At 45.4% G+C, this 14,552-nt stretch overlaps 1 protein-coding gene across 6 annotated transcripts in view; it reads right to left on the reverse strand.

Moving 5' to 3' along the window:
• GRIA1 (glutamate ionotropic receptor AMPA type subunit 1) overlaps nt 1-14,552 on the reverse strand; it is a 313,635-nt gene that overhangs the window by 148,930 nt on the left and 150,153 nt on the right. For 5 of the 6 annotated variants that reach the window (XM_007460311.1, XM_007460312.1, XM_007460313.1 and 2 more), the window contains exon 3: nt 40-279. The exons of the other annotated variant lie outside the window; for it this stretch is intronic. In XM_007460311.1, the coding sequence (XP_007460373.1) occupies nt 40-279 (240 nt within the window). The remainder of the gene's footprint in view (nt 1-39; nt 280-14,552) is intronic. 6 annotated transcript variants of the gene reach the window in all.

Raw genomic sequence — 14,552 nt, forward strand, 5'->3', positions numbered from 1 at the left:
TTTTTTCTTCATCCCTCCAGTCCCCCTCCCCTGGCTTACCCCGGTCAGCATCATAAATGTAGACAAATTTTTGCCACTTGTAATGGTCGATGATACTGATGAGGGCATCCTGCAGCTCGGGACGCAGCTGAAGGACAAACTGGTTGGATGTGTCAACAGGAAAACTCGGTGTAATGAAGCAGACATGGAGGGCCCCGCAGAAGGAGGTCAGCATGTTGACAGTCCTCCGTTCATAAAACCCAAAGATGGCATAGACTCCTTTAGAGAACTGGGAACAGACTGGAAGAGGAGAAGAGAAAAGTTAATGGATAGAAGATACTGCAAACATGCTGTCAGGTGGCTCTAAAACTAAATCATCCACTAGTCTATCCATCCAACCCATCATCCATCTATTATCTAGCCATCCACCCATCCAACGAATCCATCACTCCATTCTTTCAACCCACCAATCTGTCCAACTGTCCATCCATTTTACCCATCTCTGCATCCATTCACCCAATCATCTGTCCAACCCACCCATCCATCTGTCGAATCCAATGTTTATTAGGTACCAATTCCATACCAAATGTTGTCATGGTTATTAATTATAAATGTATGCAAGGCTGTTTTGTATGCTCTTTCACTTTATCTGTACAATGCCTTTATTAAGGTAGGAAAAGGATGGCTGCGTCATTTTTTTAAAGGGGAAAACCAAGGCTCGGAAAGTTAATGAACATGTCCAAGGTAGCACAGCTAGACCATATCTGAGTTAGGCGGGTATCTTGAACCCAGTCCAGTGACCTGTCTATGACACTGCCCATCACGTCAAGGCAAAGCATAATAAGATGCCTTAGGAAGAAGGTCTGTCAGCTTGCTGCTGATAGACGTTTAAGAAAACAAGATTTTCCCAGCCAACCCTTAGTTTTCAGTGTACATTTCCCTGCTGATGTTCGTCTTGTGTTTGTACATCCTCCTGGCTGATTTTTCAGCCCCCCGCCCCGCAGTTTTATCAGCCACAGTAGTCGCTTAGCTGTGTGAGCATCCCCACAGGAGCTATTTTGTAAGATCCCAGTGCAGTTACCAGTACTGGTTTGTGTTCGGTTACACTGCTGGTTAGAATATAATGCTAAAAAGTTAGCCCCAAGGTTATGGGGCTAAGTCCAGGTAGTTCAGCTACTAAACTTCATTATAATATGTGATACAGGATAAGGGTTCATAGACTTTGCCCCAGTCAAGTGATCAACCCCAATGCCAACCCCAGGGCCTGAAAATTACCATCTTGGTATGGATGGTGAGGCAGACAAGTCATCCTCATCACAGTAACCGTGTTTTAGGGTGCTCTGCCATATATATCAAGCTGTTTAGTTCTCATCACAACCCTGTGACTTTGGTATTATCAATTTTCTTTTAAGACGATAATGTTGATATTTCTAGATCCTCTGCTCTCTTTACCATATCACCTGCTTCCGTGACCCCGTACTGCCTTTGTAGATGGGCTCTCAAATTATGCTCCATGAACACTGCCCAAATGTGTTCCATGAACGTTAGCCCCACAGAATGCTCCTTAAAAAAGAAAAGGCTTCTATGCTCAGAGAAATTTGGGAAATGGTGCAAACCCTGTCCTCCTCTTGGAGTTTCAAACTGCGTACCAGCTACATAAAAGATTGAGAGGAATCCTGTTCAACTTTAACACAGATTTTGTCAAATCCATACGCCCCCAGGACCCTTTGTTGGTGAATACTTTTTAACATGTTACTGATTCACTGGGCCAGGCTGCACTAAAGAATGCCATCAGCCACTGGGACCCAGTTGCCTACTGAGTCTCAGTTCTTAGTCAGTCCCTAGACCCTCCCTTCATGTCCCTGAAAGATAATCTTTTAAAGACTGTAATGGAAGCATACAAGTCGTCTGTCTAACTTCCAGGGTAACCCAGCATACCATCTACAGGAAACCTGGCGGGTGCCCTTTATTGTGTGTGTGTGTGTGTGTGTGTGTGTGTGTGTGTGTGTGTGTGTAAATTTAATTTTTATTTTATATTGGAGTATAGTTGATTTACGATGTTGTGTTAGTTTTAGGTATACAGCAAAGTGATTCAGTTATACAGATACATATAATCATTCATTTTCAGATTCTTTTCCCATATAGGTTATTACAGAATATAGAGTTCCCTGTGCTATAGGGAACAAGTAGATCCTTGTTAATTGTCTGTTTTATATATAGTAGTGTGTATATGTTAATCCCAATCCCCTAACATCTGCTTGCATACTGAATTACCGGGCATGCACTGCTTCTCAAGGTGCCCAGTCCATTGACTGACCACCCTTTGAAACCAGAACCTCATATGCCTGCTCTCAACCCACTCCACGGCCCTCCTGGTGTCCGGAGGTGGCCCTCATGGACTTCAGCTTTATGGCATTTGGTTTTCAGTAGTGATGTTCATCCTCCACCTAGAAACCAGAGGGATCCTTTTAATTTAAAAAAAACCAAAAGAACAAAGAAAACACACTGTTTCCCTTCCTTGTGCAAAAACCTCTTACAGATTTTGAGGTTTCCCACTGCACACAGGAAAAATCTCCAAACATCTGACCGTGACTCAGAGGCAGAGTGACCTGTCCCTTTGCTGCCTCCTGCCTCACACCGCTGCCCTCGCTCCCTGCTGTAGCCGCCTGGCCTTTGTTCTGTGCCTCCGGCCTCCACACTTGTTCTGCCCTGGAGACTCTGCGCTCCACCTGCAGTGCTCTTCCCTTACTTCTCTGCAATGCTCACTCCTTTTCAGTAATTTTATCTCAACTCAAATCTCACCTCCTAGAACAGGACTTCCTTCATCACCTCTTCGAAATAGTGATTCCACCCTCCCCTCAACCCTCTATAAGTCTCTATCACATCCCCCTGTCTTATCTTTCATGCTTGAATCATTATTATTTGAAGGTGTTTTCTTTTTTTACTTGTATGTATCTGTGACTGTTCCGGTCAGTGTTAATTCCCTAAAAACAGGGGTCTCATGTATGCCCCAAAGCCAGCATAACGCCTGGGACATGGTAGGTGCTTAGTAAATGTTTGTTGAATGAATGTCGAGTGCTTGATGAGAGCACTGCACTAAGGAATGAGGAGGAACCGTTGGGTCACCCTGGACCTCTTCCTCCCCTGTTCTGGGTAGGCGTCTCCTGAAGTAGCTGTTTATCCTTCACTACTCGCACTCTTTTGTCTTTCACCCTAACGAGGGCGCTCCAGCCACTTACAGCCGACAACCGGTGCTGTCTTTAAGTGTCTATTGTAATTGCCAGAATCAAGATTTCCATAAATATGGATTTCTCCACCAGGAAGCATACACTGTATATTATTCTCCCTGTGTTAGATATAGATTTGTCAAAAAGCACAATCCATCTTACTGGGTGAGGTGTGTATGGCGAGCACATGAACCCCATTAGCATATGCTCTCTGCGGTATTTTTAGGATCTTTACTTTCCATGCTGCAATGAAATATTATCTGGGGGGATATAAATCTCAGGTTCCCGATCTATTCCCTGACGGCATCTCCTTGGTTTCACACCTTTAGTTGGGTCTCTGGGGCCCTCGTGGCCAGTGTTTCTTGCTGAAACTTTAGAAGTAGAGGAGGAATGGGTAAGATGGGGTGGAAGCAATGGGTGCAGATAGGCACGGTCGACTCCTTACACACACGGAGGCCAGGATGTTTCCCCCATCCTTGAATTATCTCCCTATCTTCCCCTTTTGCAAATCTCTTTTGCCTTAAATTGAGTGTGTTATCCTCTAAGGCTAAGCGGGTGCGTTTAACCAGCGCTCCCTAAAAGAGCATGGCTTGGAGGTAGCCTGGCCTGGATTTACTCAAGTGGACCCTGGTCCTCTGAGTTGCTCAGCATTTGACCTTCAATCTGGCTCCTCATTTCAGCTAAGCCTGAGCAGCAACAGCGAGGGAGAGGGAGAGACTAAGAGTCTGTAGGCCCCAAGTCCTGTGGGAGAATGCATAATTGGTTACACGTTCAGAAATATAATTAGTTGTAGCACATTTCTTTAAATCTGTCACAGTAAATATTCAATTAGAAAAGATAACTTGGGCTTGTAGAAAAAGTACTAGATTAGATGCCAGAAGACCTGGAGGATTCTCTTTTTGTTTTTTTCACAGCACAGTGTTATGTGACCTTGAGCCAATCCCAGGCTCTCCCTGCGCCTCAGTTTCCATCTGTAAATTGGTGCTTTGAACCCCGTAAGAGTTAACATCTCTTCAGGCTCCAACAGTCTACGTTCTAGTCTAATTAGTTGAAAAATATTCACTGATTGAGCACACTTTGGTTATTTGCTGGTCAGACTTGTAGCAACCTCCAGTGCAGGTTTTCAAACCTAGAAATCAGATGAAGGCTCTGAGTTCTTGGATCCGATTGTAATAGAATCCTAGCACTAAATCTAGGTGCATTCAGAGTGTTGAGTTGTATTTAAGATACAATTTTTAATGTGATAGGTGAGTTAGTTACCTAGTAGAGAGTAGATGAGAGAAGGCAAATCAGAAAGGGGGCTAGAGGTGGAGTCTCGTATTGTCAGGTACAGCAATCCCAAGGGGAGAAAAGGGAACACTGAAAAGCAGCCTCTTGCAGCCCTGCTGTGTACTGGTCCAGTCATACTCGCAGGCTGACAGTGAATGAGAGTAGGTGGGACTGTGTGCATGTCCTCCATTTAAGACAGCAGTGGTGCATATAGTGCCTCTGATGGTAGCAATTAGGAGCCGACGTTTGAGCACTTACGAAGTGCCGGGCATCGTGCCAAGGACATTCCCGTGCATTGACTTCTTTCATCCTGTGACGTAGGTTACAAATTGGGAAGGGCAGGCCTGGGGCCAGCACAATGTAAAGCTGAGTTCTGAACTCCACCAGTCAGACCACAGGGCTTGAGCTCTTCTGTGATATGCCACCCCTTCCCTCCCTCCAACAATATTGGAAAGAAACAGTCATGGCATATGGGACAGCTTCAGCTTCTAGAAAATCCTCTCAGGTAGCACTCTGCCTGCCTCTGTTGCCAGATCAAGAAGCATTACTGCATTAGGGTCTGTTGATATTAAAACAAAACCTAGAGACTGTCATACAGAGTAAAGTAAGTCAGAAAGAGAGAAAAAAATATCGTATAATATCCCTTACATGTGGAATCTAGAAACATTGTACAGATGAACTTACTTGCAAAGCAGAAATACAGACACAAATGTAGAGAAGAAACGTATGGATACCAAGCCGGGAAGGGGGTGTGGGATGAATTGGGAAATTGGGATTGACATATATACACTGCTGTGTATAAAATAGGTAAGTAATGAGAACCTACTGTATAGCACAGGGAACTCTACTCAGTGCTCTGTGGTGACCTAAACGGGAAGGAAATCCAAAAAAAGAGGGGATATGTGTATACGTATAGCTGATTCACTTTGCTGTACAGCAGAAACTAACACAACATTATAAAGCAGCTATGCTCCGGTAAAAATTAATAAAACAAAAAACAGAACAAAACTGGGTGGTGCTCGATGCATTCCCCTCTTGTCCCTGGAGATCACGCAGAGCATATACACACACACATCTGTCCTTCTGTTGGTCCATACATGTGTCCATCCACCCATCCATCCACCTCTCGACATCCAGCGTCTACCACTCGTGAGACTCTGTGTTAGGCAGTGGACATGCAGTATTGAAAAAGGCAAGCCCCGACTTTGACGTCACCTTGACAGTGGGAGAGGCCGACACCGAACCAGTCAATTACACTTCCCTATAAGTGCTGTGGCAGGGATGAGGTCGGGGTTCAGGCAGAGACACCTCAGCCCAGCCTTTGGGGACCTCAGAGAAGGCTTCCAAGAGGAAGTGCCAGTTTTGACCTTGAAAGATAATTGGGGATCAGCCAGGAGAGGGAGTAAGGGGAGTATGGTGCAGTTGCTTGCGCATAAAGAGTATTTCAGGTAGAAGGGAGAGCGACAGCAAAGACCTGGCAGAGAGAAAAGCCTTCGCACATTCAGGGAACCCTGCCAGAGTGTCAGATTCCGAGGTCCCTGCCTCTAAGAGATTCTTTAGCGGAATGTGTCCAACAATCAGAGCAAGTAAAAAACGAGGCCAGGAATTCCCTCTTGGGGAGGCAGGAGGGCAGGCACCGGCAAGGGCAGGAAAACCCACGCTCTGCACGGGTGCGGGCTGTCCAATTCCATCATCGCTTTGCTCAAACTTCTTTGATAAGCACTCCTGGTTAAGGCACCATCCACTTAGTATCAATAAATCTCCCAGCCCTGGGCACTCGCCCTGACAGCTCTCTCCCAGGGAGGGAACTCCTGGTATTAGCAACTTCTTTTTTATTGTCACTTCATTTAAGGCCTCTCGTACCGGCCTTCCTCCTTGGCTCCTGGCTGCAGTCCCTGGAAATGTGGCAGCCTTATGGTAAATAGTGGATAATGAGGTGGCAGGATGGCTTCATTCTGGGGGAGGGAGATGGAAAGTGTGTGTGTGTAGGTGGGGGGACTTTTAGACACTCATCCTGCTTCTCCAATAATTCTATCCTTACAGGTGGGAATGACATTCTTGCTCTGACTCTAACCTTGTGACATCAAATGTGCTTTATTTCTGTCGCTCAGAGGACAATAAGAGTGCCCCTCCATCCCCTTATATTCTCTTGCATCCAAGATCTGGTAGTGACATGTAGTGAATTACCATAATAGATATAAATTGTCCCCATCTCCTCTGAACAACAATTATTTAGGGTTCTGAGACATGTCCAGGGCTTCTCTGTCATTTACTGGATAAAGCCTTATTGTTCATTTGTTAAATCAACAAATATTTTTTGAGCACCAGAAACTAATATTGCCAGAAAACTGGGATGCAGGGATGACACAAGACAGGTGTGTCTTCTGCCTTCTCACAGCTTAGACAAGAGTTCTACGTTTTATTGATTGATTGATTGAGTTTTGGCTGCGTTGGGTCTTCGTTGCTGTGTGCGGGCTTTCTCTAGTTGTGGCGAGTGGGGGCTACTCTTTGTTGTAGTGCACGGGCTTCTCATTGCGGTGGCTTCTCTTGTTGCGGAGCACAGGCTCTAGGCGCACAGACTTCAGTAGATGTGGCACGTGGGCTCAGTAGTTGTGGCTCACGGGCTCTAGAGTGCAGGCTTAGTAGTTGTGGCGCACGGGCTTAGTTGCCCCGTGTCATGTGGGATATTCCCGGACCAGGGCTCAAACCCGTGTTCCCTGCATTGGCAGGCGGATTCTTAACCACTGCACCACCGGGGAAGTCCAGTAAGTTTTCAATTAAGGGAAAGAAAGGGTATTTTGAGAGAGTAATAAGGGGTTTAAACATAGAATAAGTGGTCATAACTACCATTATAGCCAGTGTTTACCGAGCACTTACTACAGGCACGCACAGTGCTAAGCACCTGTGTCAATATTCCAGGTAGAGGGACCAGTTTATCCAAAGGCAATGAGGTAAGAGAGAAACTCCAGAAAAGCCAGTACAACTACTGGTGGGGACTTTGGCACAGAGTTGGCACGGGGGCGACCAGATAGCCAAGGGCCTTGCCAGGACTAGAGAAGTTAAGCCCCTGAGTCTCGTGTCCATGTTGCATTTCCTTTGGCTTTGGATTCATCTCAGCTTCATAGGGCTTCTCTTCACCCTGGCCTTGGAGCCCAGTTGGGACAGGGCAGCAGAGGGAGATGCGGAAGAGGAGGCATCCTCCCCTGCTCAGATTCGTGCATTTATTATGAAACATGAGTGTTAATTGCCAGGCACTGAAAGCCACTGAGATGTGACACGGTATATGAGGCTAAGAATTAGATCAAGGCTTGGCTCAGTGGTCCTGGAATTAGACTCACCTTGTGGGCTGACATATGAAACCAGGGTCAGCGGAAGGACAAACAGACTGAGAGATTGTAGGTTCTGCTGGAAAACTCTTCAGGTGCCTGACATGGTTCTGGAAAAGTAAACGCAAAGAAGCAAATCTGGGACCATGAACAAGCCCCCTTTTCTCTCTGGGCTGCATTTTCCCCATCTGGACAATGAAGTTTACACTAAATCAGTGTTTCTCATGTGTGTGTGTGTGTGTGTGTGTGTGTGTGTGTGTGTTAAATACCTCCAATAAAACGCCTATACTCACGGGAGATGTCTAGTTCTATAGATAGGGAATTTCTCTTTCTTCTATGTATCTACTCATCCACCCTTCCAACAAGTGTTTACTGTGCACATGGTATATGTTAGACAGCAGTGGTGCCAGTGGGATACAACACTGAAAACCTGCCGTCATGGAGCTTAGGATCTAGGGAGGGGAGAGGGGTGGTATACAAATCAGCAAGATTATTTGGGACACTGTGTTACGAAGACAATAACATGGGATGATGTGAGAGTGACTGGAGGGGCTACTTTAGATAAGATGGTGAGGGAGACCCTCTCTGTGGCACTAACATTTAAGCTGAGAAAATGAACCATAAGAAGGAGCTGGCCAGACAAAGGGCCAGGGAAACAGTTTCAGGCAGAAGGAACAGAAGGTACAAAGGCTCTTAATAAGGTTCAGGAGAAGATTGAGGAGTTTGAGAAATAGAAAGCCAGGGTAGACATAGTGTAGGACAAAGGAGAAAAGCAGTAGAAATGAAGGTGAAGAAAAACAGATCATATAACTCTCTGAGTAAACTTAATGCTCCCCTAAGGTGTATGGTACTTCATGTGTGGCTTGGGTACCTGCGGAGTCCTAGAACATCACCTTGGTCTGAGATGGTCAGTCCTAGCTGATCTTACCAGACCTTTCAGCTCTAACATCCTATAGCTCAAGGCAATGGAGGAGACACAGTAGAGGGGGAAGGTGGTTATGAGTGAGTGGAAAATGGGAAAGGGAACATCTTCTGACTCAAGTGTAATGGGGCTGCAAAAATGGACCAGTGAGTTCATCAGGTTCTAGTGTAGATGCTGCTGTTCTTGGATGCTTCTTGGCTTGCTTTAGGTTCTGGGCCTTTGCCCACGCTCTTGTTCTAGCCTGCACAGCCTTCCTGACTTCTGCCGTTTTCCTCTCCAAATTCTTTCCATTCTTTAAAAGTTCAGCTCAAATGCCACCTCTTCTGTGAACCTCTCATGCCTCCCCATCTCTAACTGTAATCTGAAGGTCTCCATCCCTCTCTTAAATGTCCTTAGAAATTTATGCCCCTTACAAATTTTTATCAAGGCCTCATGTTTTATTAGTGTGAGTTCTTTGACTGGGAACAGAAATTAATGCATGCTAACTGAAGACAAAAGAAGAAGGGATAGGGGGGACCCTCAGCTCAAAGACTGGACCTTAGAGAGACAGAAATTGCAGGAGCTCGGGGAATCTAGATGTGAGAATTTCATGGACGGTATCTTCAGAGTGTCACTGTTGCCCCAGCCATTTGTGATCTCTGGTCCACACAGCTCGAGACTGGCCTTTTTCAGGTTGGGAGTCATCCCTTGGTCAAGGGAAGGCAGGGAAACTAACTAATTATCTTCCTAAGATTACTAAGGAAATAATCTTACTAAGATGTCAGCCAAAGGAAGATGAATACATTGTGGACAGAGAGAAGATGGATGTCAGGCATATCAAACCAACAGATGTCTACTAAATTTGTATTTTCTAGTATTTTCTAACATAAGTCAAAGTCTGAGACCATAAAGGAGCTCCGTAAATGTCACATGCATCTGAACACCAAAGTTAGGTAAGGAGTTACTTCTAATTCAGTTGCTGTTGCCTGTCTCCTAATGGGTTAGACACTGTGGAACAGAGTGGTGAATAAGATAGATGATGCCTCTGCCTTCATAAAGCTTATTTTATTCTTTACAATCCCTAGAGGGCATCACACAATGACTACAGAGTATTCCTGGTAAGTGAGAGAATGAAGAATGAATGAATGCAGATCACTCACCTATATTAATCAATTGATACTATTCTTGACAATTGACCTAATCTTGCTTCCATGGCATTTCTTGCATTGGGTGGACTCATTATTCTTCCTTTATATTATTAAATGACGTTTTGTGTATGTATGTCTTTCATCCACAATTGAGCTGTAAGCTCCCTTGAAGGCAGAGGCCTTTCAACTCTATGGTTTTTCTTGGTATGTACAATGTGATGTATCCTATATAGAGCTGGGCAGGGAATCAACATAAATGCTTGGTGATATTGCTTGTTTCACAGTCTTCTAAATTTAGCTGACCATCTCACAACCATGAGCTTGGGGGGTGGTATGCATTATCCCCTGCCCCTTGTCCAAATTCCCCCTGCTTCAGCCCACTGAACTCTGTCACTCCCCGTTATCTTAAGCCAGTAGAGAATGAGAGCTGTGCTCCTAGGCTGGCGTCCAGAACCCGGGCAACCTTAATGTACTCTACGCACAACACCCAGTCTCCTTAGACAGTGCTCCCTGGCAAGAAGGTTTACATCCCATTACATAATTCAATCCTTAGGATGTCTGAAGGATTCAGAACGAGGGCATTTTCACCCTGCATAGCAAACTATGCAACCATGTAGTATTACAGGAAGAGGATCTTTCAGAGATAGTTCATATAATCTCACACACACACACACACACACACACACACATACACACACACACACGTGCTGTCCTCCTTGACGTATCACTTAACCCAAGAACCATCATAGGGTCATAGATTGTTAGTGTTAAAAGGTACTGGATCTTGAGGACCTATTAGCCTAGGGAAAAGCCTCCTAAGAGGCAGCTGTCTGCCTAACTCCACTTTGAAGTCTACAGAATTTACATGTGCTTGGAATATGCAAAACCTGATGTCAAGGGTGTCAGTAGCCACAGGTAGAGCCTCCTGGAGACGGCAGCATACTGGAGACCTCTCACTAGCTATCTGTTCTGGGTGACTGCGCCTACTTGGGAAAAATACTACTCTTCATCTTACTTATGATTATAGTTCCGTCACCTATTGAGTGTTTACCATAGGCCAAAGCCTGTTCTAAGCACTACCATTTACTCCTCACAACAATCCTATATTTGTTTTTCCTGTTTCATGCATGAGGAAGCTAAAGTTCGGGGCGATTAATTAATCTCTCACAAGTCATTGGTGTGATAAGTGGCAGAGCTGGCATATGAATCCAGGTCTGTCCTCTTCCCTGGCCTGTGCCTTGAACCACGCTAACTCTGTCCCCTGAAAGTCTGTCATCACAAACCAGAGCTTTCATTCCCTTGATGATAATATCAGCCAACACTGAGTGCTTACTGTGTGCCTAGGATTACGCTACGTGCTTTCCATGAATTGCTCATTTACTACTATTTCAGTAGTATAGAGTAGGGAGACAGTTATTATCCCCATTTTATGGAGAAAAAAGTGAGGGCAATTAACTCGCCCAAGGTCACATAGCCACAAAGTAGAAGGTTCAGCGTCCAAACACAGGAATTCCAACTTGAGAGCCATTGCTCTGATTCTCTACGCCAGGTGTCAGCAGCTTTTTCTGTGAAGGAACAAGTAGTAAGTATCTTAGGCTTTGAGGGCTCTGCAGTCTCTGCTGCAACTGCGCTATGCTGTTTTTGTAGCACAAAAGCAGCCAAAGGCAGTATGTCAATAAATGAGTGTGAAACTTTATTTACCATGTAAAACTTCATTTACAAAAACAGGCATTGTGCTGGATTTGGCCTGTGGCCAACTCCTTCTCTATGCCATTCTGCTACTGGATGGCAGGAGAGATGAAATGCTGAAATTTTGAGAGAGGTAATAATTGCTCATAGTGTATTATATGATTTTTAAATCTCTCACATCCATTTTGTCTTGTGAATACCCAGTAAGGTGGGTAGGGCGTGACTGATGACCCTTGAGCCCACATACAGATGAGGAACCAGGGATCCTATAGCTGGGGGATGATGGACACAGGTGTGAACCCATGTCCTTCTTTCCATGTCTTGTGATTCTTCTGCAGTGGCTGGTTATTCACACTGCGGGGAGGGCAGGGGAAAGGAACCATGAGAGAGTCAAACTCAATCACTGACATCCCGATATGACTGAGGCTGCAGCTTGCTGCTTCAAAGCCCTACTGGTTTTGAAGCTCACAGACTGACTCCAGCTGAAGTGTTGACACAAGGACAGTCATACACCAAGTAGGTGGTGCGGTTCTGAGGTCCAGGCTCCTCTCCTATGCACTCGCTGGCTTTGGGCTAGAGGAGGCTGTAACACTGCCTCCTGGCTAAAGGCTTCTCTGATGAGATGGCAAGGGGCACCCGAGCTTTGAGAGGACAGGTGCTTTCAGAGGCTTATTTAAAAAGTGGTTATGTACCAGGGGATGCACGGCGTTGTGGCTGCACCCTTTAAGGCTGAGGCTCAGGCACATGTAGGGGCTTAGTCAGGAGTGCTGGGTCAGGGGCTCCGGCTGGGGCTAGGGGGCGTGGCTGGACAAAGTTGGAACTTGGATTTGAGGCTGAGGTCAGGGCTCATTCTAGGCTTGGGTTCTGGGGCAGAGGTTAAGGCTGCCGATCAGGGCTGGGGTGTGTGCTTACTCAGTCTCATTTGGGGGTAGGAGGTGAGGTTCACTGAAAAGTCCAGGTAGGGACTACATCTACCTAGCTCTGCCACTGTGCAGCCTTTGAGAACTAGCAGAGTAACCAGCTAGAGCAGAATAGATAAAAGCAAGGACGCTAGCCAAAGGGTAGAAGGTTGTGAGAGAGATCAGCCTCATAGCTTCCTCTGCCCCGGGCCCAGTCACCAGCCTGTGCCACCTACCCCCCCATCACACAGCATCTTCTGCTGGTTCACGTATGAACTATCCCTGCCAGGAGCACCAGGTAAATCATTCAGGAAATGAAGCCAGGCTCGTCCTTTGCCGATCTTGATTCCGTTCCCTGGGTGAGTGGGAAAAAATATTTTGTTTCTCATTTGCTATTCTTTTCCTGTGAAAATCATGCATATAAATAGGTTTTCCTAAGCCAAGTGGCAAGCCTACAATACACTGCACACCGTGAACTTGATTAGCACCTGTCCGTCAAGGCAACGTTGCATGGAAATCCGCAGATGACTGCCTGAGGGTGCCCTGTATCAGTGGAATTCATTTTTCCAGCGAGGGTGTATTCACTGAGGAGGTGAAAGGACAGAACTGAAGGGTGAAATAAAGCTACAAAAACAAGAGGTTCCGGCTCTCAAAACCATACGACACCACCAGAAACCAAACTCTACCCCGTCTGATATCTGAATTCACTCATGACCCCTGCCCTTGGCTGATTTCTCGAGGTGAAACCTAACCAAGTGAGAGGTGGATACAGAAGAAAAGCTCAACCTTTTTTTTTTTTTTTTTTTTCTTTTCCTGCTCTTCTAATCCAGGTCTCAGAAAAGCACACTGAGAATAGCGAATTTTAAACAAATGCTCAACCGGTAGCGTCTTATTATGAACGTGTACTTGCCTTTCCGTCCTAACAGGGATGTGAAGGTCAATCAAGAATTTACTAATAAGGGCACTTTGAATTTTAAGGCTGCAAATTTTAAGCCCTTCCTACCTCTCCTATACCACATCTGCTCCCAGGCCAGGCCCCTTCTGCCTCCGCTTCACACTGGTCTTTCTTTTACCTTTCAGGACAGGCCAAACGTTTTTTCCCTGGGGCTTTTGCACATGCTGTTCTCCCCTGGAGAGCTCTTCCAACCCTCTTCAAGTGGCTGACTCCTTATTCTTTAGGCCTCTGCTTTAGTGTTCTTTCTTCAGAGAGGCTTTCTCTATACTCTTGCCCTTTTATTCTCTATAGCAGTACCGTGTTTATTTCCATCATAGCTTATCTCTGTCTTTAGTTATCCCCTTTAATGTTTTGTTCATTGGTGTAATTATTTCATTTCCCCAGTATGGCAGAGATCATGACTATTTAATCTCCTGCTCTAGTCCTAGCCTCTAACAGGTACCTGACACAGGAGAGGCACCAAGACATTTGCTTGGATGGAATGGATGAGTGAATGACTAAACAAGCTGCCAGTTCTCCATGTGACCTTAAGCAAGTTATTTCTTCCCTTTGGAGTTCATTTCCTCATTTGTAAAAAAAGGAAGAGTGAGATTCAATTAGCTCTAACACTCTTCCACCTCTAAAAATACACGTTTCCTTATTTATCATTTTCCAGATGGGAGTGTTGAGGCCTGGAAGCACGCTGTCCAGCCCAGGGACTGGAACTCAGGTCTCCTAGAAAACTTCCAACCAAGACTCTTTAGCAAAAGCCCAACTGCCTTCTCTGCAGAGACACCTCCCCCGCAGCCAACTCCCTGGTATTTAGTTCCCTTTGTACCAAAATCTGAATCACTTTTCAAGGTTTCTCAAAACATGGGATGAAATGGCTCCTGCTAAGAAACAGTCCAGGCTCCTTGAATTCTACAAGAAATTCTGAGAATAGAAGCATTTCTTACTGTCCACAGGTGTTCTCTTTGTGTGTCCCTGCTCAATTGAGGTCCAGGAGTGTGTGTGGGAGGGGAAAGGCTGAGATTCAAACTAATTCTGGGGAAAAGAGTAAGTGAGGAAGGAGGGAGTAAAAGGCACAGGCACAGATACAGTGCAGAACTGCTGGGAGCATTTGAAGAAGGCAGAAGCATGAAGCTACTGTACTATTTTTTTTTTTTTTTTTTTTTTTTTT

This window comes from Lipotes vexillifer, unplaced genomic scaffold (genome assembly GCF_000442215.2).
Source record: "Lipotes vexillifer unplaced genomic scaffold, Lipotes_vexillifer_v1.1 scaffold361, whole genome shotgun sequence".
Classification (NCBI taxonomy): domain Eukaryota; kingdom Metazoa; phylum Chordata; class Mammalia; order Artiodactyla; family Lipotidae; genus Lipotes; species Lipotes vexillifer.